This window comes from Scophthalmus maximus, chromosome 18 (assembly GCF_022379125.1).
Source record: "Scophthalmus maximus strain ysfricsl-2021 chromosome 18, ASM2237912v1, whole genome shotgun sequence".
NCBI lineage: Eukaryota > Metazoa > Chordata > Actinopteri > Pleuronectiformes > Scophthalmidae > Scophthalmus > Scophthalmus maximus.
The window spans coordinates 19,675,969-19,703,326 of NC_061532.1; the positions used below are offsets into that span (position 1 = coordinate 19,675,969).

The window sequence follows — 27,358 nt, forward strand, 5'->3', positions numbered from 1 at the left end:
TCTCTCTCTACCACTCTCTCTCTCTCTCTCTCTACCACTCTCTCTCTCTCTCTCTACCACTCTCTCTCTCTCTCTCTCTGGTGAGAGTCAGAGTGAGAGTGGACTTCAGGTTCCTCTCTGATGAACGACAGACAAGAGTTTTTGAATCAGTGATGTTTCACCACGTCTGTGTTCAGTGGAGGAGGAGACTCATCTTTCACTCTGTGTTTATGACCTGATTCATTCTGTTTTTCTGTTATTTTGTTGTTGTGTGTGTTTTTTTTTTCATTTCATTTGTAGAGGACCATGATGTTCTCTGGTGAATCTTAATAAACATTGTGTTTTAAAAATCAAAAACCCAAAAAAAAACTTCTCTCTCTTTGTATTTCTCTCTTAGTGACTCTTGATTTTTTAAATAATTTTATCATCTATTCTTATTTTCACATATTAAATGCGGCCTGACACTGAATTTTAAAGGAACGTTCTAAAAGGCTCAAAGATGCTAAATCGACATTAACAATCACCAAATGTCTCTCAGTTATGTTTCTTCCAAAACACTTGTCACTTCTTCATAAATGCTAATTATGGACGTTATCTGACAAGCCACATTAAGCCGTTTCCTTACAAGGGACTTCTATTGGGAAAACACGAGTAGTATGTTACAATAATAAAAGATAATAAAAGTTTTTTAGTCATATTTTTCAGGCTTAAAATCAGAGACAATATAAATTTGAACCTCATTTCACAGGGACAGTTTTCATCGGGACCGTGTCGCATCACGGCGGCACCACGGGGGCCCCGGGGCGCGCTCTGCCCGGCCACCGACTCCCGTGTTCCGCACCTGAGCGAAGCAGGTGGCTGCAGCTAACTTAGCATCGAAGCCGCTCGGTCAGTCGTGGACCGCACATGGCGGGTGGAGGAGGACAGACGCCGAGTGACGGCGGCCGAGTGACAGGTAAACGATCGGCCTCTCAGTCACTGCTCCTCACTTTATGTTAACTTTTATTTCATTCCCGAGCAGCTGTTGTGTTGTTGTGAATTAGCCGTTAGCTTCGCTCGGTGAGCCGTTAGCTTCGCTGAGTTAGCCGTTAGCTTCGCTGAATTAGCCGTTAGCTTCGCTGGGTTGAACCTCAGGCTCAGAGTTGTGTTTTCTGCGGTTTTGTTGTTTCTAGCTGTTGTTTGCAGATTATTATGCAGACTATTAAGAATCTAACAGTGCTATTGTTAACTGAAACAGTTTCATGTCAATGAATAAATCTGCATGTATTAGCTGTCCGATAATGGACGCATGCTAGCTAGTCATCCTTTAATTTGGCCTCCACTTAAACCTTCGTTAACAACGTAGAGCTGGAAATATGAATGGATCCGTGAACTGACTGAGATGATTCTAATGAACTGGGTTATTTGTTTTTGATTCGATATTTTTTTTTGCGTTATGCTGAAAGTTCTTTGGTTCCAGCTTCTCGTTTGTGAATATTTGGATCTTAAACAACAGTTCCCTTCATGAGACTCATTTTATCAACTAAACCATTAACTGAGAAAATACTCAACAGAATAATTGATTTAAAAAACAAACAGTTTCAGCTGCGATGTAAAGTTATGAAGAGAGATTTTAATGCACAGAACTTCATATTAACGTCCAGTTGTTCTGAGAAGTAACAGGAACTGGTTCTGATTTAACTTTTGACACAAATTTGATGATGATGATAATAAAATGCGATAAATAAATCTCACAAAATAAAAATGCTGTGTTTTCACTGATTATTTTCGTAATGTCAGAAATTACTGGACATTTTTTGTCACAAATTAAACTGAATACTTTTTGCTTGAGACTTGATTTAAGTGATTATAAAATATACTAATCTAATAAATTGATCGATCGACTAATCATTTCAGATGCAGCATATTAGACTAATTAACCTACAAAGATGGAGTCGTGAATAAAGTACAGTATATGTTGTTGACCTGCTGATAGTTACAGTCAACTAGAGCCACAACATATCAGATTAATGATGTATATTGATAATTGATTCATTTAAGTAGATATTTAAACAAAAAGGCCGAATGTTCGATGCTTCCAGCTTCTCAAAAGATTTTCTGACATTGACACTGAATAATCGACAGATTAATCATTAGTAAAATACTTCTTACTTTCAGCCTTATAGTCAGTGATACTTCACAAGATCCATACATTATCTCAAACCCGTCACAGTTCTTCCGTTGCCGCGCTCGTCTCTCCTCTCGACAGGAGCCGACGAAGCCTTGTGGTTTCTGGCCAGAGCCCGAGTGGCCGTGGCCGTGGCCGTGATAAAGAGCAGGCCCGCGGGCATGAGCGGCCGCGAGCACGCCGAGGCTCTGGGCCGCCAGCTGAGGAGCGAGGACGAGAGCTGGAGGGGAAAGGCCGAGGGGCTCCAGCGGGAGGTGCTGAGGCTGCGGCAGGAGCTGCTGATCGCCAGGGCGACATCGGTCACCCAGGGCGCCACGGAGACGGCGGGTAGGACGTCCTCCACACGACGATATCACGAGAGCTGCGACAGTTAATCGATGAATCGACTAATGAAATAATCTGCAACTATTTTGATAATCGTTGAATTGGTTCAAGTAGTTTTAATGAAAAAAAAAAAGGAAAATAAAAACACTCACACTGTTGTAAATGTTGTTGCCCGTGTGTCGACATTTGTTCCCAGGAAAAAACACTCTTCTTAATCTAAAAACCCTCGAGGAGCCGACTGGAGACGAATGACCGAGGTCCAACTCGTGTCAGATTTACGAGAGTGTGAACGTGGATAATTTAGAAGTTTAAAATCTCACGGATACGATTCCACTACGTTGTGATACGACAAAGCGTCACGGCCGCTTCCTTTTAAAAGGTAAAAAAACCAAAACCCCTTGACCTTCATGTGAACAAAGTATTTGCACTTGGTATAATTCAGCAGTAACTTGTCGCCACTGCAACAAAAAAACCCAAACAACTTACTCGCAGAGAAAATGTGAAAGTGTAATTTAGCGCAATTTCCTTTTGAAATCATGTTTTTGATGTTTGTGATATTGTGTGCAAAGGAAAAACAAGAGCCTAGAAATAGATATAAACCCTGCGGTTTATGAGAAGAAACGTCTCCGTCTCGGTCACAGCCCCAGTGATCACACGGATCAGACTGTAATTATCTACTTTAATAGTTACGATATAATTATATTGTTATTAGGATTATGAGAATCCAATTTCCTTCTCTCGAGTCCCACTGCCCCGTCACGAATGTGGTTTTCTCTGGAGATGTTCCGATATAGAAATAAAGGAGAAGACTTTTAGTCAGTTTCTAAATCCTGAAAATTTCTGGGATGTTGCCCCGTCGTCGGTTATGTTTCAAAGCCCTAGTTTGTAATTTTTGTAATTTGCTGGCGCCATCTGGTGGTGAAGATGCAAACCGCAACCAACTGAGCGACCGACAGGGGACACTTTATGGTGGCGCACCGCTGATTCCACTTCCTGTTTCCAGCAGCGTCTGAAAGTTCAACGTGAACGCGACGTATTCTGGAGCGTTTAGTTCAACAACCGTATTCAACAGGACGTAGAAACATGGAGACTCACACGGAGGTCGGTCCACCACATATAGGTGTTTCTGTTTCGTAGATGTTGTAGGTTATTTCTCACCGTGTTTGTGTAAAACCCTCCAGGTCCCGACCGAGCAGTGGACGACGCTTCTCAGGATCTGTTCGACACTTCGGACGCTGCACCCGACTGTGACTCAGACACTCCTGAGCTCTTCCTGCCCGACCACCAGCCCGCCATCTCCCTCCCTGAACCAGACCCCCAGGCCGCCATCTCCCTCCCTCGGCCGCCGACTCCCTCCTGTCACTACGGACGTTTTCCTCAGGAAGAAGCGCTGCATTCCCACGTGCACTTCCTCCAGACGCTGTGTGCCCTGCACCGGGTCGAAGGGAGCGGCAGTGGCCTGGAGGCTCTGTGGTTCAGCCCCGACGGCGTCGGCGGCGCAGGGGAATCGGTGCTGGCGGACTCCGTGTGCCAGCTCCTCTGCTCGGTGGCGGCGGCTTGCAGGGTCCCTGCTCCTCCGTGTGTGTGTCTCGGCGACCTCGTCCCGCGGGCCTGTCGGGCGGCGGCGCGGGCGATGGACCTCTTCTGCTCTCAGCGCCGGCCGTCGGCGGAGTTCACGGGACGCGTGGAAGAGTCGCTGAGGGAGTTGACGGGGCTGCTGCTGCACGGTGATCAGCCCAGCGAGGTGAGTGACCGCGTCCACAGTGTTTCTTTATTAATATGACCTGTGACGAGCTGGACCGTTACTCGCACAGTTAGAGCAGCACAAGTCAAAGTTAAATCTGCTAATTTGTAATGATCATATCCTGTAAACTGTGCCATTAAAAACACTCAGACACAAGTTCCCTCTCTGCTCCTCGTGACTAATACTGAAGAAAGTGGAAGTTTGTCGAGCAGTCGTCAGTGAAACAGCGTAACGTAATTTAGATTTAGCGACGGCTTCCATTAATGCCACGTCACATTTGTCTTCTGAGACTCTTTAACTTTAATTCCTTCGCAGAGGCAAAGCCGTCTTCGGGCCCCGGGACACGCAGGTCACCGAAGAGCCTCGTCCAGTGAATTAGAAAACACAGGGAAGCAATTATCAGACTCTGACGATGGGATCAGTGTTTCGTCTTTATTAGAGGGAGCCAGACGCGATGAATAAAACATGTGATTCTCACAGGGAGAGAATTTACTGAAGTGCATGTTTTCATAAATCCTAGCCCCAGACTCAACAAGCCACATGTGTATTAATCAGGGTTCCTTCTTACGCACGTTCGCCATAGCAACACACACTCACTGTACCTGCCACTGTCACGACTGTATCTACAGAGCCGTAGTTCACATGTGACTGTGACCGGCAGTGAAGTAGTTCCTAATATTAACCGATTATCCTGGTGAGAGTTGGTTACTTTGTACTTTTGATGATAAAATACACATTTACCCCAAAAATGAATTTAAATATCAATATTTTAATATAAGAATCAGTCCCGGCGTCACAGACGAGAGCTCTGGTCCTGCCTCGTTCTCTCTCTCTCACATCTGGAGGAGTCACTTCGCTGCTGGAGGAAGGAGGACGGGCCGAGGCCAAAGTGCCCCGACGGTGTGTGAAATTGCCGCTCCTGTCTCCTGAGTGCCGTCAACCTCCCGCTGTGTTCGGCCGCAGACGTAGTCCATGTAATAACCACGACGCACCCTTTTTGTCCACTGGAGGAACTTTGATCACTCTTGTGCATCACTTGGATCGCTCCATCAACGCTGCCTGTCGGTTTACAGCATCTGACTGTAAACATGAAGGATGTGGAAATCTGCTTTTCCACAAAGAAAAACATATATATATATGTGTATTTAAAGGGTGAACAACAACAAGCCATGCACAGAAGAATGAAAGAAATAAAGTACAGGAGAGAAAAAGCTCCCACCCACTCAGACAGTGATGGACCTGGAATCAATGTCAGACGCACGCCTGTCTACAAACCAATCAGAGTCAAGTATCAGGGGAAACGCAGCCCACGTAGGTGATGACGACAGGACCTAGGTTTGTCACGTAAAGTGGTTTAGTGCCCTCGCAACACGGCAACGTGAATAAAAAACACTTGCGTGACCAAATACACTGACACTAGTTTTATCCTCCATATGTGATGCACCGTCAGGAAGTCTGACGACAGTGACGTAGGGAGGATCTCAACGCTCATTGACTTTCACAACATTGTGTCACACAAAATATTTGTGTCACCCGTCAACGAAAGCACGAGCGTTGGAACGGACCTTGGTTCGGACCTTCAGGTGTGAAAACGCCCGGGTCTACCTCAGCTTACGTGCGTCCAATGTGCGAACCACATTGGACGCATACGCCTTGAGCAGCAGCAGGTCGGCGGTTTGACTCCCCGTCAGACGGAATATTGACTACATGTCATTGTTTTTCTCTCGCAACCCGTTTCCTTCCTCTCTTTCATTGACACTATCCAATGAAGGCCAGAAATATACCAAAGACAGAAAAACTGAATCCATCAATAAATGCTATAACAACAAGGGAGCTGTTCCTCCCTTCTCTAGTTTTAAATCCACATTTTCCTCTTGTCTTTACTCTTGACATGAGTCAGATTTTGGTGTCGTCAGTAAACCGAACTCCGCCGGTTCCTTTGTGTTGTTGTGAGCTGCAGCCTGGTCTTTCTGTTGATGAGGTTCACCGGGGCGTTGTCGTCTCGTGGAATCGTTGTCCGTCGACTTCCTGAGTGTTGTTGACTTGCTGTGGTGTCATGAAGGGCTTTTTGTTTTTCTTCACCAAGCAAATGATTTTCACCCTCGAGGCTTCTGCTCCTCCGTCTGCCAGGTTCATTTGACATTTTCTAGTTTCTATGTACACGTCTCTGCTTTTTTTACCCAATTGCTCATATGTTGGGCTCATATTCTGTTTTCTTCACTTCACTCCTCCTGTGACACAACTTCCAAAAACAAGTGTCCACTCACTTTTAAACACCTTGTGGGCCCAATGTGTTAAACCCTTTGATATCTGGAGTAGAAATGTTCCTCCATTGAAGGGAACATTGGTGTTTTTCTAACTATGATGTCATTTCTTGGAGAATCTTCAAATGCTCCATGTCTCTAACATCTGTTCAACCTAAAGCTACCAGGTTATGTAAGTCAATAAACCATAAGACATGAGATAAATGACAAAAAAACGGAACGAATTGTTCGAAAGAACAAACAGAACAAATGATTCAAATGAATAAACCGTTCAAACACATGGGAGTAAAAACATAGTCAAGAGAAATAGAAAAACAAATCTGATTTTTTTTCATCAAATTATAGGAAATATTAACACTTGATAGTTATTTGAACTATGTACTTAAATTTCTTTTTTTACGTTATGACGTCATCACAAGCGTACAAGACGATGAGGTGGAAGGCGGAGGCTGCAAGAAGAATACGTTTTCCAGTCGTTGTGGTTTTCACAAAGCAATTTCAACAAACAACAATCTCATTCATTTAAAGGTTGTAAAAACAACCCGAGAATATCGGACGTGGACATCAGTGGCGGCGGGAGGATCTTGACGCTAATTGGCTTTTCGCGTCATATTTAAGTGAAGCTAATTTCGTGTTAATCGCCCCAAAAATTTGCACAAAGTGAATTTACAAAATATTAAAACTCGATATAGATTTTTGGTAGATGTCAGATGTATTATTTTTCATGGCCAGAGTTACAGTGTCAGTGATGCCAAAGTACGACTTCCTGGAGCAGGACGCTGCTGCTGCTGCTGCCAGGTTCACCAATATTTTAAATTGATGTTGTACATGTTTCCAATTAGAGAACCAAACAGAGAGAATCATAGTTAATTTGCAGCCTGACGAAATCTGGTCCGTGAAAACCCCAGTGACAATCTCCTCCCTTCAATTGATTCCAATTATGAATTAATATTGCGATGGGATAATGGTTCCAGGCAGTATGACATGATGTGCTCGTATCATGCGGCACTCGGGGGTAATCGGCGGCACAGGCGACACAAAGCAAATTGAACTTTCTGGAGCCTGGATTAATATTTTCGTTTCTCTCTCTGCGTGTCTGAAGAAAAACTCGGACATTTTAAAATTCTGCTTCTCAAGAGTGTGTGTGTATGCAAGGCCACCAGTTGAATTCCCCCACACCAAACTGAAAGGCGACAAAGGTCGGGATGCCCTTGAGCCAAACAGCTCATCCGTCCCCAGCTGCTCCTGCTGATGCCGCCGACCGCCTCAGCGACTGAGGACAGTTTGGATCTTTTTGGCTGCTGCCAGCTAAACAGAAGAGAAGTGGAGTGAATGTGAATGAGTCGGTCGCTGAATGTGAGCTCGCACTGCTGAGCACAACCGCCTCCGGCTGCAGAGCAAATTAAAACCTGTAGCAGCAGCTGACCGAGCGCGATCGTGTGTTTGGCAGCTGCTGAAAAAGTTCTGGTGATTTTCTGTTGTTCCTCTTGTCGACAAGAAGAGAGGCTCACTTCTAGTTTCACGTCATTTCAGGTCAGAGAACTGGCCAAATGTCTGAATACATCTGTATTAAAAAGGCTTGGTTTTAGATTTAAATATCTTCTTGTGGATTTTAAATGTGGGTTATTTTCGCGCCTAGAAACCTGTAATCAACAGTTTATATGTATCTGCAACAGTCAACGTTTTTATATTCTCATTAATAGCGTTGGTAACAAAAAAGAAAGAAGAGGAACCCTAAAGGAAGCCGAATCAGTAAAAAGTGTTTTTTTTCCTCCAGGCTGCAGAGACGCTGGTGACGTGTCTGGTCACACTGGGGAGCAGCAACATGTCAAGGTCCTTCCTCATTGGTCACATCCTCTCTCAGCTCAGCGCTGTGGCCGATCAGCTGTGGCAGGTCTTCCAGGTAAACACCCACTCTTCCTCCTCCTGGACATATAAACAGAAGTTGATGTATTTAAAACCACACTAACTTCATGAATCTGACTTCATCTCTGTTTATTTCCCCCCCACAGATTCTCTCTCTCCATCTCTTTCACTATTTCATTTCACCTCTTTGCTCTCAGACTTTCAGCCTTTGTGCCTTTGACGCATCAGCTGCATTTTTTTTTTTGCCCTATCGACTCGTTGCCACGGTCACTTCTGAACCACCGTAATCAATAACCGCGTCCCACCGGCTTCCTGTCTGCCGTCTATTCAAACATCACTCAGTAGACCCCACTGCATCGCCTGAGTCACAGGCCCGGCGCCGAGCTGCACTCGGCCGACCTGCTTCCCGTGAGGTGGGGCGGTCTTTCGAAATGGAAATGTGAAGGAGGGAAAAGGATAGAGAGGAATGTCCTCCCATCACTCCTCCTGCTGAGCTCCCCTCCCTCTCAGCAGGTTCACTTCTTCTGAGAGAATTTTATCAACACTGCACTTTTTGAGAGCCGAGTTAGGGAAAGAAACGGCTGAACCCACTGTTCAAACTAGGAGACATCGTGGCGTTGTGCTGTCGAGTCATTGGTATTTCATCAGCAGCCATAATAAGAGCTGTTCGGATCCTCTGACGCTTAGGAAATGTGCTTCAATGCTTCCTCTCCTATCTCCTTTAGCATAGGGTACACTGGAGCTTCCTATGCGAAAGGAAAGGAGAAATAGACCCACAATTCATTGCGGCAGCGATATTTAACGTGACGCGCCATGCACGAATGTAAACAATTCAATCAGAAGTCGAAGGAGAAGAGTATGAATATGACCCAGAAGTAGGGCTGGGCAATATGGCCTATATACAATATTGCAATATATTTTTGTTACATATCGTGATACACGATATATATTACTATAGTTTTAAAATCTCCTCTAAAGCACAGTTTCATAAATGCACAATTTAACCCTTTGATGCAGACAATCACACCAGTATGATAAATCTAGTTGTCCCTGAAACCCAGGTCTGTACTAAAACATTCTTTAATCTTAATTATATTCATTAATGGTTTCGATCGGGACAGAAGAGAAATGCCGAAGCAAGTCTTATGCTGGCAGCTCAACTAAATTTGTTGTCGCTGTGTTCGCGATATATTCATTTAATACATGTTATGTACTGTGATACATTGAATATATTTGAGATACGGCCCACCCCTATCCAGAAGGGACACACGTCATCATGTTAGTTACCATTGCTTATGAAGCAGAGCTTCCCCCGGGGGAAGAGCTCTGTGTAAATGCCGTCGAGAACACCGCATCCACATCTCCATTAACATTTCACACACTTGGTGCTCACACTGTTGTACAGAGTGAATCATAATGAGAGCTGCTGCTGCTGCTGCTGCTGCTTGAACCCTCAATTCCCGAATCCCCACCGTCGCAGGCAAACTGTTCTGTTTGTCAGAGGTTGATATATTTACGCTGGGCTGAGGTCACGTTCAACAAAATACTTATTGAGCCTGAGAAGGCAGGAGAGGGAGACATACAGTTACAGTAGTGAGGCAGTCATAACAAGGGAAAGAGAAATAAAATACATTTTCTTACTTGAACCTGCTATAATCTGTAGTATTGGAGACATTTCCGTTACTGGTCTCAGAATCTTAACCTTTCTACGTAAAGAAGTGTCGCTTTAGCCAGAACAAGCAAAAATGTTGGTATTTTTACAATATTTCATGCTGGAAAATGCAGTTTATATCTGAATGAAACTGCTTTCAAGATGAGGTATCGGATCGGTCCATACATTCACATTTTCCTGATACCTGATCTGGCATTTCCAATTCTGGTATTGGAACATTTTTAAAGATTTGCTGGTTCAAGTTTGTCAGAAGTTTTAAAAAAATCATCTGCTTATTGTGCTTGTGTAAAAATGAAAATAACTTTTAATTTCAACCTTAGAGCAGCGAATCCTTTCCCAAGTCGTAGTGAACCAGACAGGCCTTCATCCTCTTCTAGCTGCTGGTTAAGAGAGCAGATCGTTCCCATCTGTCAGACGACGCTTCGCTGACGCAGGCCTCCGTGTTCCAGAGGTTGAAAGGAGGGGCGGTCAGGGCTGAAGGGCTCGGCATCGCGCTTGCACATCGTCATCATCTCCTTAATTTTTTCGTTATTGCTGGTATCGTGGTTGGCGGCGAGGACCTTTAACAGCCCTGCTGGGCATTTGTGTGGAAACACGAGACATCCATCACTCGATGGTGTACGATATGGATGAGTGTCACGCATGATTAACGTTGACGTTTTAGTTGCTCTCATGTCCTTCACTTTGAGACTTTAACAACAGAAGCCTGAAAGTTGGTCCAGTTTGCAAAATTACACAGTAATGTGAAAATATCACTGTTTCTCTTTTTTGTCGGACCAACGATCCAAAACCCAAAGATATTTATTTCAAATATTGGATCGCACCTTTGTCCAGATCTGCCCCAGAATTTAATGGATTCTTTATCGGTCCATGTTCCATCCTTCCACAAATTTAGTGGTTCAGGAGCTTTTGCGTAATCCAGCAAACAGAAGGAACAGAACGAACGATTCGAACGGTTCGAACGGAACGAACTGTACGAAGGAGCGGTACGAAGGATCGGTACGAAGGAACGGTACGAAGGATCGGTACGAAGGATCGGTACGAAGGATCGGTACGAAGGATCGGTACGAAGGAACGGTACGAAGGATCGGTACGAAGGATCGGTACGAAGGAACGGTACGAAGGATCGGTACGAAGGAACGGTACGAAGGAACGGTACGAAGGATCGGTACGAACAGAACAAACGGTACTAAAGTACGAACGAGAGAACGATCAAACGGAACAAATGTCTCGAAGGAATGGTACGAACGGAACAGACAAAAGGTACGAACGGTTCGAACGGAACAACTCTCCGACATGTTCAGTGAGGCCAGTTCTTCTATTACCGTTCTACAATGAAGACATTTGGGATCTTTGTCCTGAGTTGTTAAACATCATCTGTCCAATGTAAACACGTGAAGGCACATGTGAATAACAAAAAGGAAAAGTTGAAACTCTGATCTCTTATAGTCTCATATTCGACCCAAGTGTCTTCAGTGTTCAACAGAAACAGAGGAGCAGTTCTCAAGGTTACTGTACATCCTCGCTGCAGCCGTGTGCCACTGTCCTCGCAGCGGTGCCGCATACTGATGAGCTGCGCCATCTGGGCGCTGTGTTGTTCTGTCAGAGGGCGGGACAGTTTGGGGGGGGGCAACAAAAACAAACGGCCACAGCCCCTCAGGACAAAGCCACCGTGAAGTCGCACTTAACCACAGGGCGGAGAAATACCACTGTGATGCCATTACTATGCATCGTCTGCTGTCACCGTCCAGTGTCAGTGTTTCATTCAAACTGCCTCCTCCTGACCAACGTTTTCAAACAGTCAAACACTTCATTTTCCTATTTACAACCTAATTTGATGTCACCTTGGCAACGGCTCAAACAACGCTCGGTTTGAGAAGCTGCAGATTCTTACTGTTTTTTATTTTTTAAGATTCCTGAGCAGTAACATTCACAGGTCTGTTCCTACTGAGCTCGTCAATCTTCACACCTTCATCCTCCGGGATTTCTCACGTGCAGAGGTGAAGTTCATGGAATGGCTTTTCCCATTCGGAAATTTTCCATTTGGCAAATTCTATGAGATGTTTGAAAAAGATTCTTTAAAAAAAGCATTTTACTGCGAGTTTTATCTCTTTTTCTCCAGGAATTATTTTCTATGTATCAAATTTCATTTTGTAGAAATGCATCTTAGTTTCAGCTTCACCTCATTTCACTATTGTTAAGACAAAATAAGTCGATGGAAGATATTTTAAAATCTCAACACGTCGTGAATTAAATATGTGGTTCGTCTATTCAATAATGTACAAATGACCTCATAGTCTTTTAGTGATACTGGGTTTATCTGGGGAGATTCGGGCTCACGCGGTCGCGCCTTGGTCAACTTCCCGCTGGCGTGAGAATCCCGTGAAGCTGTCGGGTGTTATTGTCTCATTAGGACGATCTGAGGAGTTCCAGAGCCAGCCAGCGTCTCGGGTGATTGCCCTTAATGACATTAACTGTGGCTGGTGGAAATTAAATTTGGCTTTGGGGGCGATGAGTTAGTTTTCGGCGCACAGCGTTCAGCGGCGGTGGCGGAGCCAGAGGAAATGAGCATCACAGCTGACGCCTCTTAAGGCCAGTGCCAGCTCAATTTGCACTCTCTGGCTCCAACTATACATTTTTTGCGCAAATCCAGGAATTTTTTGGCCGATGAATCGGTAACAGGAATCTTGCACTCCCTATCGTCGATATCGGCATATACCCCCAAAAATCCATATTGGCCAGGCTCTACTAAATACCAGTGCAGGTGTAAAAAACAACCACACCGGGTCAGCGTTATGTACGTCTACACTCAAACACTGTTCTGGAGTCTTAAAGATCCATGTGAGGAGAGTCGGGAAGGTTCTGGGTGGACCAACATTTATCTGTAGTTCATCTTTATGTCATTTTCTCCGGCAGCGTTGGCATTTCACTCGATCTGGAAGATTAACTGAGCTTCTGCTTGGCTCATGGATCGAGATGCCCTTTATAGTCTCTCATCAGCTACTTGCTCTAAGATCTGTGTGGTGGAAAATTTGCTTCGTTATCGTCGCTGTACCTTCTCACATTCTGAGTATTTCAGAGAGTGTTTTTCCTTTTTTTTCTACGTCTGTTGTGTCGAAGCTCCGGTGGCGTCCGTGGCGATGGCTTAATTAATTATCACTCCGTTCGTTCCTTGGCTCTCCAGTTGCCTGTTGTCCTCGTCTCTATCTGCAATCTTCCTCCCACGGAGCTCGACTGTCTCGGCTCCCGCCGCCGCTCCACTTAATATTTGCTGATTGAAGTAAATTACAGAGCAGCTGTAGTGGAGGGAAATGTACAGTGTCATGATCAACAGGTCCCTCTCGTTGCACGATGAGTTTGTTTCCTCAGGCCATGGGAACATACTCGCTCGTCGCTGTGGCATTTCCAACGGACAGAAACGTTATTTAACGTCACCCGCTATCAGTTTAATCTTGCTCCACATAAACGCCAGCGTTAGCCTCTCAGGCAGCGTGAGTAATCGCTACCAGCACTTTACAGACATAGTCATAATGGCTTTGGCATTTTAAGGTTGTGTTACAATCTGATTGACCTACAAATCCCTCAGGAACCAACCAAAATCCCGTTGAGTGCTGCGCAGAGACACGTACACACTGAGGCTCGTCGGCTGCATTAAGTGGTTAAAGTATGAATTTAATTGAGCCAATATTTGGTACAATCTGCATCATGCCAAGTGCGTTTAAAGAGCAGGGGTTTGGCTCGGAGCAAAATTGATTTAGGCAGAACTGCCAAAACTCTGCTGCAGTCGAATCCAAACTATGACTGAGCAGCAGAGACGGGGAACGTCTGCCAGTTTGTTCCCAGAGTCCACTGATGAGTCTGACTTTCCCAACTTTCAGTGAACCACCAAATCGACAAAGGAGAGTTAAAATCGTCAACGTGTGTTTGGTTTACTTATCTCCTGAACCTGGTTCTTCTTTTGGCAAAATCGCTCCAAAAGATCGAGACGAGTCAAACAAACACGCATTTGTATCCAAATTGTATCTCAACGTAATTTTAACCTGATCTACACCAGTTATTAATGGGTCTACAGTGTCCACATGGAGATCTGGTTGCAATTTGATCTCAAGCTCACGTTTCGTCCGTGCGTTAACCCACCGTGACGTCACCCGTCGGTTTGTGAACACTTGACCTTATTAAAGACTTGAAACTAGAGATTTAAAGCCCCAGTGTGTAATTTTTGGTGGCATCTGGTGGTAAAGTTGCAAACTGCAACCAACTGAGTGACTGACGAATGCGACGTATTCTGGAGCGTTAAGTTCAACTATCGTATTCAACACGACGTAGAAACATGGAGACTCACTCGGAGGTCGGGTCCAACTCATGAAACTATATTTAACTCATTCACAGTTGATTTTTCATATATGAACATAGTTATGGACATATATATATTATATATATTCAATTTCTGTGAATAAGTTCTTACACCTTAGCTAGCTTAACCATAAAGAAGAACTAATAACTAATACATCTGACACCAAATAGATGACACTTGGTCCTTTGTTAACAAAGCAAATAGTGGTTAGGAAATAAAGTAATAATGCAGAACAGTAAGGTTCTTTTTCCTAACATAATTAGAAAACTAAAGACTTATAGATTACTATTGTTGTATTTTTTTAAGACGACACACTGTCATGGTCAGTAACCATCTTGACGACAGACGTGCTCTTGGTGAGGTGACACTTCCCATGTGACCGTTTCGAAGAACGATCAGATTAAGGGGAGAAGGTGCAGAGGAAAAATAAAAAGAAGAAGAGAGGGACAACTAGCCGAGTTGCCTAACCAGGAAGTGAAAATGAGGCCTGGTTGATCAAAGTGACTTTATAAAGCGAAACCTCTTTGTGGGACGAGTGTCGAGCTCACATGCTTCATGTCGTGCATAAACGCACAAACACATCACAGACCCACAAATACCGTTCTCTATAATTTAATCTGATTTTTTCCTTGAAAAATGTTTTGATTTTGTTCATCAAAGAATTAATGGGCATATTTGATCTCCCTCCACCTCTGTCCCAGATAACAACAGAGCTGTAATCTTGGATTCAAAGGGAAATCAGCTTGTTATGTACCTGATGTTCATATTCAAAACGGAGTAAAGAAGGTGGAACAATGCAGGATTTACCAGAATTCCCCTCATAGGAGCGCAGACCTCCGCCAAGGCCCAAACAATCTCCTTCATTTCAATCAGGCTGCACCGCATCTCACACTCGTAGAATCAAGCCACTAACTATGAAGTATTATTATTATTATGTTTTGTATATTATTTCTTGGGAAATTGGTGAAAATGTAAAAAAAAAACCTGCCTCTCAATGTTAAGAAAGAGATCAAATATCGTTCTGACAAACAAACCAACCAATGGACGTAGACATGGGCCAGTTTCCGGTTTCAAGGTAAACCACGGTATCAAAAAGCCTCGGTTCCGAAACCACTAATATTTCCCGTCACACCGTCCCGACGGTGTGAACAACCACCATCAACAGCACTTAGGGGACTGCATTTATTTTCATTCTATGGTGTCGATCGTGTTGCAAATGTTGCGTCACTCGCGACGAACCATTCGCTTAAATTGACACATTTGTACTGGAGCTAAATTATTGCGTGTCGCGTTGTCACTAAGATCCAGTGAGCGTTCAGATCCTCCCTACGTGGCTGTGGTCAGACGTCCCCATGTCGTGTCAGAACCGGAGGATCAAACTGTCCTGGCTGTGTGTGCGTGGGCAGCCCGAGCTCGAACACTGTAAACGTCGTGGTTCGCTCTTTGGGGAAACTCTTGTCATATCGTCCGTCTCCACAGATGAGACAGAACTGAGGCAGCTGTCACAAACTCGAGACCATTTAACAAGAAACAATTATCACACCAGGTGGATCTTTCCTGGGACACTGATGATGAGATACACTTCAGGAAACAAGGGGGGAAGAACCTGTGTTCTTCAGCCTCCTCAAGATGTCAAGACATGAGTTTAGAGGAAGCAGACTCAGATGAGGCCGCATCGATTTTCTGTCAGTTGTCAGCCGGCCGCCTTGAACGATCCGGGCAGGGGGGGAAATATAAAACACTGCAACAGGACGCGTCTACAAGACAAAAAAAAAATCAATTCCTGGGAATCGTCGTGTGCCGGCGGCTGATTGGTGGAGACGGACGTGTGTGTGAATCATTTATGGATCAGGATGAAAACAATCAGACACACGTGGACTAGTATCTATGAGTGTGTGATAGAATTTAGTTGGTGGAAGTATATGTCTCTCCACTGAATAACGTTCTAGTACGGGACTCGGGTATATCTTAAATTTGAAGCTTGTGATAGATGTCGAAATAGTCATACATGTTTTATCATTGGATTTATTATCGAGAGAGAGACATCATCTGATCTCATCAGCATCGTTTGTTTTTCTTTAGAGACACCGAGGGGCGAACAAGCCCACGTGGAATAAATTCAAACAGAAACTGGAGGTGGGTCAGAGAGCAGCGAACGAGCTCAGGCCACGGATTAAAAGACAGAGTGTCTGTCGACCGGAGAGCCGGTCCTGCGGCGACATCACCCTGGACCCGGTTGTCGGGTCAGAGCCGGTCGACCTTCGGTGAATCCAGGTGGAGATCCCGTGCCGGCTGCTGTGACTCGACAGTATGATTGTGGCGAACGGGCTGAAGCTTCTCTTCTTCTTCTTCTTCCTCTGCGGCGACAAACCAGTCTCCGTCCTTGATCAGTAGATCACTGCCCTCACACTCGCAGCTGCGCTCGGCTTCATGGTGTTCTCTCTGTCAGCGTCTCCGCAACTCTGTCAACTTTCACTCGCTCGCGCTGTGTTGCTCTTTGCTCGATCTTCTGATTCTTATTATCTGCCTTTTTATTTTCCTGTGAAGCTCCTTTGCTCTTTTCTTTTATATTTTCCTTTGGTTTACCTTCTCTCTATATTTCCATTCGTCTGATTCCCTCGCTGTCTTCCACACACACTCTTTATATACGTTATAAAGTGGTGTCGGTAAACGGTAAGCTGTAAAAACAAAAAGTGGCCACTGATCGGAGGTTGAAAAGCTAATAACTGAAGCGGCATTCATCAGCCGCGAGAGAGTTCTGAAAATGACTTCTTTGACGTGTTGTTGTGAAAGCAGCACGGAGAGGTCAAATCCTCTGGGAGTGTGAATCCCTGATACAAAATGTCCACAGATTGTCGTTGTCAAACAGGAAATGGAGAGAAATACCAACACAACCGTGAGTTTATGATTGCAAAGAAGTTGTTAGAGGCTCGAGCTGTAGAAATATGCAAATTAGCAAATTAATTATTAAACTGATTATTCAATTTTTTAGATTACAGTCTTGATGAAACAGGTTAGTTTAGTTTTTCAAGTTTTAAAGCTCCAGTGTGTAATATTTAGAATAAGTTATTCACAGAAATGTTATATATTGTCTATAACTCTGTGTTCATATGAGTTAAATATAGTTCCATGAGGTGGACCGATGTCGGTGTGAGTCTCCATGTTTCTACGTCGTGTTGAATACGGTTGTTGAACTAAACGGTCACGTTCACGTTGATTTTTCAGACACTGCCGGAAACTGGAAATGGAATTGGCGGTGCGCCGCCATAAAGTGTCCCCTGTCAGTTGCAGTTTGACACTTCACCACCAGATGCCACCAGAAAATTACAAAAATGACACACTGGAGCTTTAAAATTGGATGGACATTTAGATGGAAACATAGCAGCTCTTTATTACACAGTTGTTAAAGGATTCATGCCATGGAAACAGTCCCAGTCTGGGTTGAAGCCAGACGGTATCTAATTAACGCCGTTTGAGGGCGACGAGTCCTCCCACAGATATTCAAAGACAGCTTCCTGTCGCCGAAGCGCCAAAAGCCGCAAACTCCGTGTGGCTTGGCCTGGACGTGAGGAGGTGTCCTTTAGCTGGAGGGAGAGGGTCGTTTCATCTGGATTATTTAAAGGCAGATATCTAACGAACCGACAAACAACTCCATCAGTCCGTCCTGCTGTTCTTCAACCTCTCACTCGGAGCAGGACTCCGGTCGCTTCACATGCAGACGTGTGACGTGTTAATGTTCTTCTCTCAGATCTGTTCTGTGGTTATGACACTGCTCATGTGCACAGATGCATTTATTTAGTATTTTAGGGGCATGTGCGTGTCTTTATTCAAAGATAGACATGAATAAAATGAGAGGAATAATACCAGGGACATTGTGATCATAATTACAGCCTGATACTGATGAATAGGGATTAGAAACAAATCTGTTGATTTACTTATTCAAAAGAAATTGGAAATGATTCCTAAAATGTGGTTTATTAATCCCTTATGACGAAAAAATGTGATATGAACTTCATGAAAAGAAAACACAAACAACCACCAAATAGAAGTTTGACACAGTTGAGTCTTTGATTTGTGTGTTTGTCTTGAAGGAAGTTACCGATGAGTCACGTAGTCCTGACGCTCTCCAGGGGTTGGACAAGTTTCCTCTGGACCGGTATCGCAACTCTTGCCACCTCTTCCAGATCCTGGAGGAGCTCCTGCGGACGTCCCCGGCGCCGCGCCGGGTGGAGGTGGGCCCGGAGGAGTCAGGCTTCCTGACCCAACTGGAGCAGCGCGTCTTCCCGCTGTCGGACGAGTTCCCCTTGTTTTCCATCTTTATGTGGAGGATAGGAGGCCTCCTCACATCCTCGGACAGATAGATGGACAAGAGGAGCGGCCCGGCCATGTTCCGAAGGTTTGGTGAACAAATAAAGGTGTAAGATTATTTTGTACATAAATAGTTACTGAGCACTTAAACACATCATCTGCATATTTACTTCTTATCTACTGTAAGTCGAGTTATTTCAGGCTGAGACCAGAGACTTTATACAAAGATGGACGACGCGTCTCTTCTTCCTCCCGCTAAAATATCTCTATATCTAGTAGGAGTTTGATAATAGTTAGCCACCTTTTTAAAAAATAAAAAAAAAGGAATCAGTCACTGGTCAGTAGATCAGCTCACGGATTCTCGTGCTGAGTCGTGATGGTAAGAGGTGAGAGGGACAACCTCAGAGAACCTCCACTAATTTTTGAAATACACAGTTCAGTCTTTCAACCAATGTATTCAGACAATTTTTAATTTGTTATGTCACCAATCCCCCCTAGGTCGTCTGCCCCCCCCCCCCCAGTGCTACGCCCGCGTTCGCAGTCATTGGGATGTGACATTAAAAAACTGCTGCTCGTTGTGATCGTTCCAACATCTTCATCTGTTCTCTGATCCGGGATGTAGGACGCAGAAACCAGGGTGGGAGGAGGGATGATGATTAGATTTTAAAACATTGGAAATTGGTACGGAAACAACGGCAGCCCACTTCTGAATGGATTCCGTCTGCGTCGGTTTCCTTCTCAGCCTTTCATCTTCCTATGATTCTCGCACCGAGTGCTTATTCCGTGTCCGCAATAACAGTGGCCCGGGCACGAGGGCGGCTAAACAAGTTTCCTGGTCTACGTCACGGCTCACGAGTCCCCGGCGGAGCTCGATAGCCATCGGATCCTATTGTGTCTGCTCCGGGGCCCCGTGGCCCCATCGCTGTCTGTGATCTCCTCATCTTTCATATCCTGTCGAGAGCAGAGCAGCGAGGGAGAAAATAAAAACCAACCGCTCATAAATACGTGCGCTGGTGGTTAATGTGCCTCAGTGGAGACGTCTGTCTGCTGGGGGACGGCGGGACGGCGGCGTCAGCAGAGAACGCCAGCGACCGTCTGTGTGAGTGTGAACACGAAACACGGAAAATAATGTACGTTTTGTAAAAAATAACGTGATAACAAGATGGCAGGTGCTTACAATCGCCGTCCTGTGGAAATTCACTCTTGTTGACATGTTTATTTCCAGTGAACCAAAGACGGTGTCAAGCAAACGGACTCCGACACTTTCACTGGGGATTTAACTGTAAATGTTGATGCAGTTAAAGAAGCGGATTTAGGATTTTTTCTCATTTTATTTTTATCACTTTTCTTAAAGGGGCAGCAAGAGTTTTTAAAGCAACACACGCTTCGTGATAATCAACGAATATTTCCTCACCGTCCGTTATCTGTCGGTTCTGTGCGCACCGAAGAGGATCTGTGTTTTCGTCTCAGCCCAGTCTCTTCTGCACGAAGCAGAAAGTCTCTGACAGATTAACAGTGTTTGGTTTTGTTCTTTTCATGAGATTGGTTGAGGTTAAATTAAAAAGTAAAGTAAAATACCACCAACCACATCGTTAGCAACACGCTGATAAAACTCATTCTTTACTGGTCGAAATGTATTTCCTTTCGAGAAGTTTTAGCGGATATAAAAAAACTAAACGTGTGCTCAGGATTGCATCGGGCCACTTGACCATGAAATACTGTAGCCATAATGAAAAGGTTGGAATAAGGTGGGAGAACAAATCACAGAGGCGGTGAAGAGGCTCAGTTTGCGAAGCCTGCGAGCAGATAATGCCTCACTCAGGCTCACAGTATCTTAACTGTATCCACGCTCTCCCGACAGGAGCGGCAGATTTATGAGCCCTGTGACTCCCTAAATCAACAAAACCTTGATTTGATTTGATAATTAATTTTCCACATGTTCAGCGGCTCATGTTACAGATCAAAAAGATTATTTCGAGTCCCGTGTCGTCGAGGTCGACGTGGTCCGTCAAGGGTTAGATTGGGATCAGTGGGAGGTCATGCGAGGTCTTCGGGGGATCGGAAGAGGAAACGACTGCCGAATAAATTCCACTTCTTCTCCTTCTTGTGGTGGAAAAGCCGATGCAGAGATATCTGGTTCGTTACACAGGTCAACAAGTGGTCAGTGCATGTCCCCCAAAAGAAACTGTCTATCCCAGTCAGGGTGACATAGTTAACTCACAATAATGTCGTCATCAAACAGACGCCGTTTGGCTAACCATCGACTGGTTCGTTACACAGGTCAACAAGTGGTCAGTGCATGGTGTCCCAAACAAACCTTGGCTCCTCGGGGCGTTTCGACCTCAGTCTGCGATGCTCTGGGAGGTCGATGGCCTTGTTTGACGGACATTTTTTTTTGTCATAAAGTTTTGATAACGACATCTTAGGAATCATTGACATGATGGACGGGCTCTAATTTAAATAACATGTCGCTACGAATATTTAAAGCTAAACCCAAATGAGATCTGATGAGGGATTAAATGTGTGATTTCTACACCGGTTGTTGATCCTCAGCCTTAGGAACATTGCTGCTGCAGTCAAAATACCGGGCTGTTTTCACGGCACGTCAGGTTATTTGAAAAATGAAAAACGTCTCGATCCGTCTCCGGCCCGGTCGCGTGCCGGTGGGTTTCCTCTGTGAAGTCGGGCTGGTGAATGTCATCTGCTTTGCCAAGCTGTAAATCAACGACGACTTCTGCTCATTCGTCTTCATTTCCCCGGGTTCCTGCGTCTCGGGGGAGGTGAGGGCGTTCGGCCGACCCATCACGAGTCAGCGGAAACACCCAGAGGAGGAGAACATGGTGTCTATCAATCTCAATAACAGGACGAGAGCAGTTGTCTGTATCTCACCGGGCTGCAGGCAGGACGGAGAATCAGTGACACCGGTTTGTCATTGTGTGAACTATAGTGACGGGAGAAAATGTATTTTCACCCTCGATGCACTTGGCTGTGGTCTGAGCCCATCGCCGCCCTGTTGGCCTTACATTTCATATTGATTTGAACATTTCATGGCTCACTTTTAAATGCCTTTCCACCAAAATACCTCTCAGGAGTTATTGACCTGCTCTGTTCCCCTCTCGAGTCCCGCTGGTTCCTCCCAGGTCTGTTGAAGCCTCCACATTGTGGAACTCACTGCGCATCGAACTTCAGCTACATTTGACTTCAGACTTTTCTTCCTGTGAAAGCTTCTGTTCACGCCGACTCGTCCTGTTGATTTATTTATAGGATTTTCTCTATTCTGTCTGTCTGGTGTTATTTCTTCCTTAGAAAGTGCTTTATAAATAAAGTGTATAATTTTTATTATTGTTTTGTGATCAGCGTAAACAGTCACATTGTCCAGAAAGTCCAGAAAAGAGTAACTACGGCCTTTATTCTCTGAATGACCAGCAGAGGGCGACTCCACTGGTTCTTTCTATAGAGGTCTACTTATCACTAGATTTATAACGGGAGTACAACATTTATTTATGAGTTTATGGTTCAATCTAATAGATGATAAAGCACCGTAGCGTGGATACAGCGCGATCGACAACTAGTGACGTCCAATCGGTACATGATTGCAGGTGTGGGTGGCCACGTGGTGGACGACATCTCAGTCAGACCACACCCCGTATCATCACCCTGGAGGCTCCACAATGGCAGCTCACAAACCAACTTGATCTGCACTGAACATTAACACTAACTCAAGTCAGATTAAATATTCCAAACATTAATCACTGTTTTTTTCCATGTTAAACCATAGTGTCAAAGTAGGAGAAAGAGCAACTAAAATGTCTCAGGCTTTTTGCCGCAGTCTGCTTTCCATGTGGGAATCCTCCAGGCCAGTAAATGGATGATTTTATCTTTGCTTCAGACTAATTTGACAGCCAGCGTCTGTCCTCCAGGGTTTCCCCTCCAGCAGCTGATGCTCGAAGCTGCTGCTCATTAATGACATTCATTTGTTAAAAAACACAGCGGTAAGGGATGCACCTTGTGAATAACACGTCCAACAGGGAACTGTGCCTTGGATGCCATTCGCACCACAGCGACTGAGGTCCATGTTAGAGGAAAACCTTCCCCACATGGCAAACTCTACCTTCGCTGTCTGACTCCACTCGGCATCCAAACCTAATTTAGACTCTGACGAACACCAGCTTCTTCCATCAAGTGGATGAAATAGATCACATATCCAGGGCTAATACAAAGGTATTTAAATTATTTATATGATGCTAATGTTATTGATCAGGTGGCGAGTGTTTTTCCACCATCAGGAGTATGGTCTTCTCTTTTTGTCCTACCAACAGTCAAATTCCAAAAGATATTGAGTTTTAAATGAAATGATTCAGAGAAAAGCAGAAAATCCTGTTAAAAAATATCTTTAACTCTTTCGAAAAAAGGCGTCCCTCAGGGCTCAATCCTGGGGCCCTTTTTAAAACTCCTAATAAACGCTGCGTCTTTACCAATGTCTCCTTTTCATTTGGCTTGAATCAAGCACTTAAATGAATATATTCCAAAATGTTTCAAAGGACAAAATCAGCAGAAGTAACATTCAGTCTTTTTATTCACATCCATCGATCATCTTCATCCCTTGAAAAAGATGAAATATTAAACTGGAATTTGAATAACAAGCATCATTTTTTCAGCTTAGTAAAAAAGAAAAGTAATTTTGGTGCGTACATCAAATTTGTTAAGTTTTCCTTGTCATCATCATTAAAGGATTGTTTTAATTGTTATAATTATAATTGAATTACTTTTCTCTTTTTTTACCTGTGCCGTCTACAGTATATCTGCATGATGTTGCATTGTGGAGTTTTAACACCAAGAAAATATAACTGAACTTGCTTTGTGATCTGATAACATGAACATTGTTATTAACTACATATATATATATGCAGTTAATAACATTGTATGCAGTAGAAAGGTAACTAGTAAAGAGGGAGCTCTGTGTTCGACTCTCGAACAGAGAGCAGATCCATATCCATCAATAAATGACCTCAACGCAGAGCAGGATTCGTCTCTGGCTCTGATTCAATTCATCGAGGGTAAATCCGCCTTGACTTTACACATCGAACCCTTTGGGGATTTCTTACTATGCCGTGGGAGCAAAGCGAACAGTGAGGACTCGTGTTACTGGTTTGTTTGATCTGACTTCTGTCAGACTCTTAATTCACTCCAGTGAAATGTTCATTGCAGATTGTCAGACGCACTCTCGCAGCTACAGAATCTCTCGTCTGTCCAGATTGTGTCTGATTGTCTTTGCTCAGTGTGTTTCACTTGGAGTCGACGCTTCTTTATGTCTGTATGTGTTGTCTATTGATCGTGTTTCGTCTGATGGGGCGACAGCAACAAGCTGCAGCTCAGTGGTTCAGGAAAATAAGAAATATCATCATTTTAAAAATCCTGACCACCAGGAAACACGACAATGGGTTTCTGTCGACGGTGTTCTTCACACGGACGTCTCGCTGCCTTATCGTTCGCAGAAAGAGAATTGGATCAGTCCCTAATATAAAAATGAACACAATGAATTGATTCAAAAATTGAACACTTTGGCTTCAACCAAAGACGTTTTTATATATTCTGGAATTATTGCGTCAAACACATTCAAGATTTTTAAGGCTGATGGCAATTTCAATATTTGAGGGTTTAAAAAAGAATGATATCAGCTGATGTTTTTTTTAAATATACAAATTACATTCAGAGATACTGATGCCTTACATGGATGAGGAATCAGCTTTCAAATTAATTTGTCTCAAAAATCCAGGATTAATTAGTTTTACAGCTCCTCTGACAAAAAGAAAATGTTCAGAGCAGGAAGAAGCGGCGTCAGTTGCAGTTTTTATTGAAGGATAAATCTGATCCATGATTCCTAAAATGTTGTTATCAACCTCTTATGATGAAGAAATGTAATTGGTGCTTGATATTTTACAGTCAAACCATAAACTTTTATGAAAACCTATTATTTTAAAAATAAACACAGCTACAACTGAATATGTAGAACTTGAATTAAGAAAATAAACTTCATTTAAAAAAGAATCTGCCAACGTAAACTCTGATGCCAATATGTCTGAGAATTCCAGAGATTTCTGTCGGCCAATCGATGGACGCTCCAGCAGAAATGTCTGAATTCCTTTAAATGCAGTTGTCTGCCTCCGACCTCGGCCGTCTGACCACTCACGGCTCATAAATACAGGAGCAGAATATAAATGTAGTTCAAGTCGTCACGGTGACATTTGGGAAGATCATGTGTCAACCTGTCAGAGAGTCTTAAGAGACGCTGGAGGGACTTGTATTAATGTCAGATGTCTCGTCTGACTTATTGACCCTCGGTCATTAAGCTTTGCCCTTGTTGTGATATTGAGCAGCTGCAGAGGCGTCTCGAAAAACTTGTCAAACTTTGGTCAGGTTTTTTTTTTTATCAGTCAGGATGATGTCTGGAGTCGTAACACGTTTCTGCCTCATGTTTCATATTCATGTCGCCATGTGCCCGGTCCGATCTGCCTCCATCCAACGCACCAAAGAGTGAGACGCTCAGTCCATGAAACACATCTTTGATTCCATTGACACAAGTAACACATTTTGCTCATAAACTCGTGACCCTGAAACTAATGAAATGTGGCTTCAGCTCCACTCGTCCTGGTTCCTCTACATGGACAGTAACTACAGTTACGACCTCATACAATATTACCAACTGGAACATCGCTCGGCAGATCGCAGGCCTCCGACATCTAAAGCGGCTACATCTGGACCTTTGTCCGGATCCACGCCAACATTTCAATGGGTTCTTTTGTCTTTTTGTTCTTTTTTTTCATGGAAATCCATTAGATAGTTCTCGCGGGGTGAAAATATAACTTCCTTGGGTTTTTCCCCTTGAGGTTATTAAATGTTGCCACGAAGACGGGATTTACACTATTAATCAGAACTTTCTTGCCACTAACCAAACATTTTTGGGGCAGGTAAAGATTGTTGTCAACACGATGAAATCCGAGAACAGTTAAAACGTCCGACTCATTAAACTCACTTCAAACATTCACTAAAACCAAATGACCGACCTGAGCGTCCGAGCGTGAACCCGTCGTCTCTACAGCAGTGAAGTACGAACCACCTGCAGGATTCAGGAGACGGGGACTCGTCTGACCGTCCCGGGCTCGGAGGCCGCTCCTCAGCCGACTTTGCAATCAAACTATAGCTTGAGGGGAAAAGGAATAAATAATGTCTAATTAAATGTTTTGCATGCCATTAGTATTCTCTCACATTGTCTGCAGTGACCCTGGAGGCTCGCGGAGCAACAAGTGTTCACAGACACATGAAATTTAACTTTGAGAACAAAAAACATTATATTTGTTTGTTGAAAAATGTTAATTATCATCAAGGGAAACTTTTTTCGGGTCTTATGGATTAACTGTTGAATTGCTTCGTGTTATACAACGGGGGAGTAACGTTCACAACAATCACAGTTTGAATGTTTTCGGAAAACAAGAAATCCAAACTGCTTCTGTAGTTAAAGTCTGTTTGTAAAGTAATACAGATGCAACGGACCGAACCTACACATGAAGAGTACATTTACAAACGTTGATCAAAATTAATATTCTCTCAAAAAATCAATCAAGGTTTTTTTCTTGTAGCACTGATGCTCTCGTTCAACACGGGTTTGAAAATGAATGAGCAAGTTCATCGTACGTGCGAATCGCAGCAGAACACTGTCCGTCTTTGGCCCTTTCAGAGCTTTGGGTACATGAGAAGCGCTTTATAAATCAAATCTATTATTATTATTATTGTGGGCGTGGTCATCGAGAGCCACAGGCTGAGACGACGGTGGAGAGTCTTCCAGTTCCACTAACAACGTGTGGTCCTTAGCTGAAGTTGCTCGGGGAGAAACGCAGAGCAACTCTATAAAATTTGTGTCCCGTGCAGTTTTTAAGTGTAGAACCTGTAAGAAAACAAAATAAAAACTGTTCCAGCATAAGAAAGAAACGCAGCGTCTGTTGTTGGTCTTTAAAACGCAGCCCGTGGCGAAGTCCTCTCTCTCCCGTCGTCCTCCTCATCTGTTCTGCTCCAACAGTCTGTATATTGGAATGAGCGACGCCCCCGCAGTTACCAAAACTCTGAGACAGACGTAAATAACCCTCCTGGACAAATGTGCTTGCTCCATATTCAACATTGTGGTGAATCGGTCCTTGAGGTCTTTGAGTTTTTACAAGCTCATTACAGAATCCATCAGACTTTGACGTTCCTCTTCCTGCGAGCTGTCGACTGAAGGAGACGTTCGCACGACGAGGAACTTCTCAGTGAATTGCTCAATGCTTTCCCAGGGTGAAGTGCCAGTTAGCACACAAATGGTTTCTGTCAGTATTTGTCTGAAATGCAAATCGTCTCTGATTTGTTTTCTCAACCCATCTCTTTTCCCCTTATGGGCGTAAACATGAATTGAATTACTTGAAAAGCAAAGTCATGTGTCAGAAGCTTGTCGCTGATCAGGGGAATGTGCGATATCAGCTCCTCTGTTTCCAAGTCAGTGATAATTACGGTCCTTTTCCAAAACTTCACAGGCTTTGAAAACAGTGAGAGCTTCTGTTTTCACCCCGTACGTCTGTTTGTTCGGATTCTCTCTGTCTCTCTCTGTCCACGTGGACAGAGAGAGAATCCATTCGATTTTGGACAAAGGGGC

At 44.0% G+C, this 27,358-nt stretch overlaps 1 protein-coding gene across 5 annotated transcripts; it reads left to right on the top strand.

The window, feature by feature from the left end:
- Positions 1 to 755: 755 nt before the first annotated feature.
- mei4 (meiosis-specific, MEI4 homolog (S. cerevisiae)) lies at positions 756 to 26,664 on the top strand. Of its 5 annotated transcripts, none has more exons than XR_007030070.1 (6): positions 756 to 934; positions 2,192 to 2,473; positions 3,652 to 4,214; positions 8,256 to 8,381; positions 8,491 to 11,279; positions 16,453 to 16,588. XR_007030070.1 is itself a non-coding variant. In XM_035617276.2 (6 exons), the coding sequence occupies exons 1-5, from the start codon at positions 886 to 888 to the stop codon at positions 16,636 to 16,638; spliced, it is 1,206 nt and encodes a 401-aa protein (XP_035473169.2). In that variant the 5' UTR covers positions 756 to 885; the 3' UTR covers positions 16,639 to 16,644; positions 18,462 to 18,598. The 5 variants fall into 5 exon arrangements, 4 of the variants coding, with proteins under 4 accessions (XP_035473169.2, XP_035473170.2, XP_035473166.1 ...); XM_035617276.2 differs by lacking the exon at positions 8,491 to 11,279 and adding an exon at positions 18,462 to 18,598 and having other exon boundaries at positions 16,453 to 16,644; XM_035617277.2 differs by lacking the exon at positions 16,453 to 16,588 and having other exon boundaries at positions 8,491 to 14,282.
- The last annotated feature ends 694 nt before the right edge of the window (positions 26,665 to 27,358 follow it).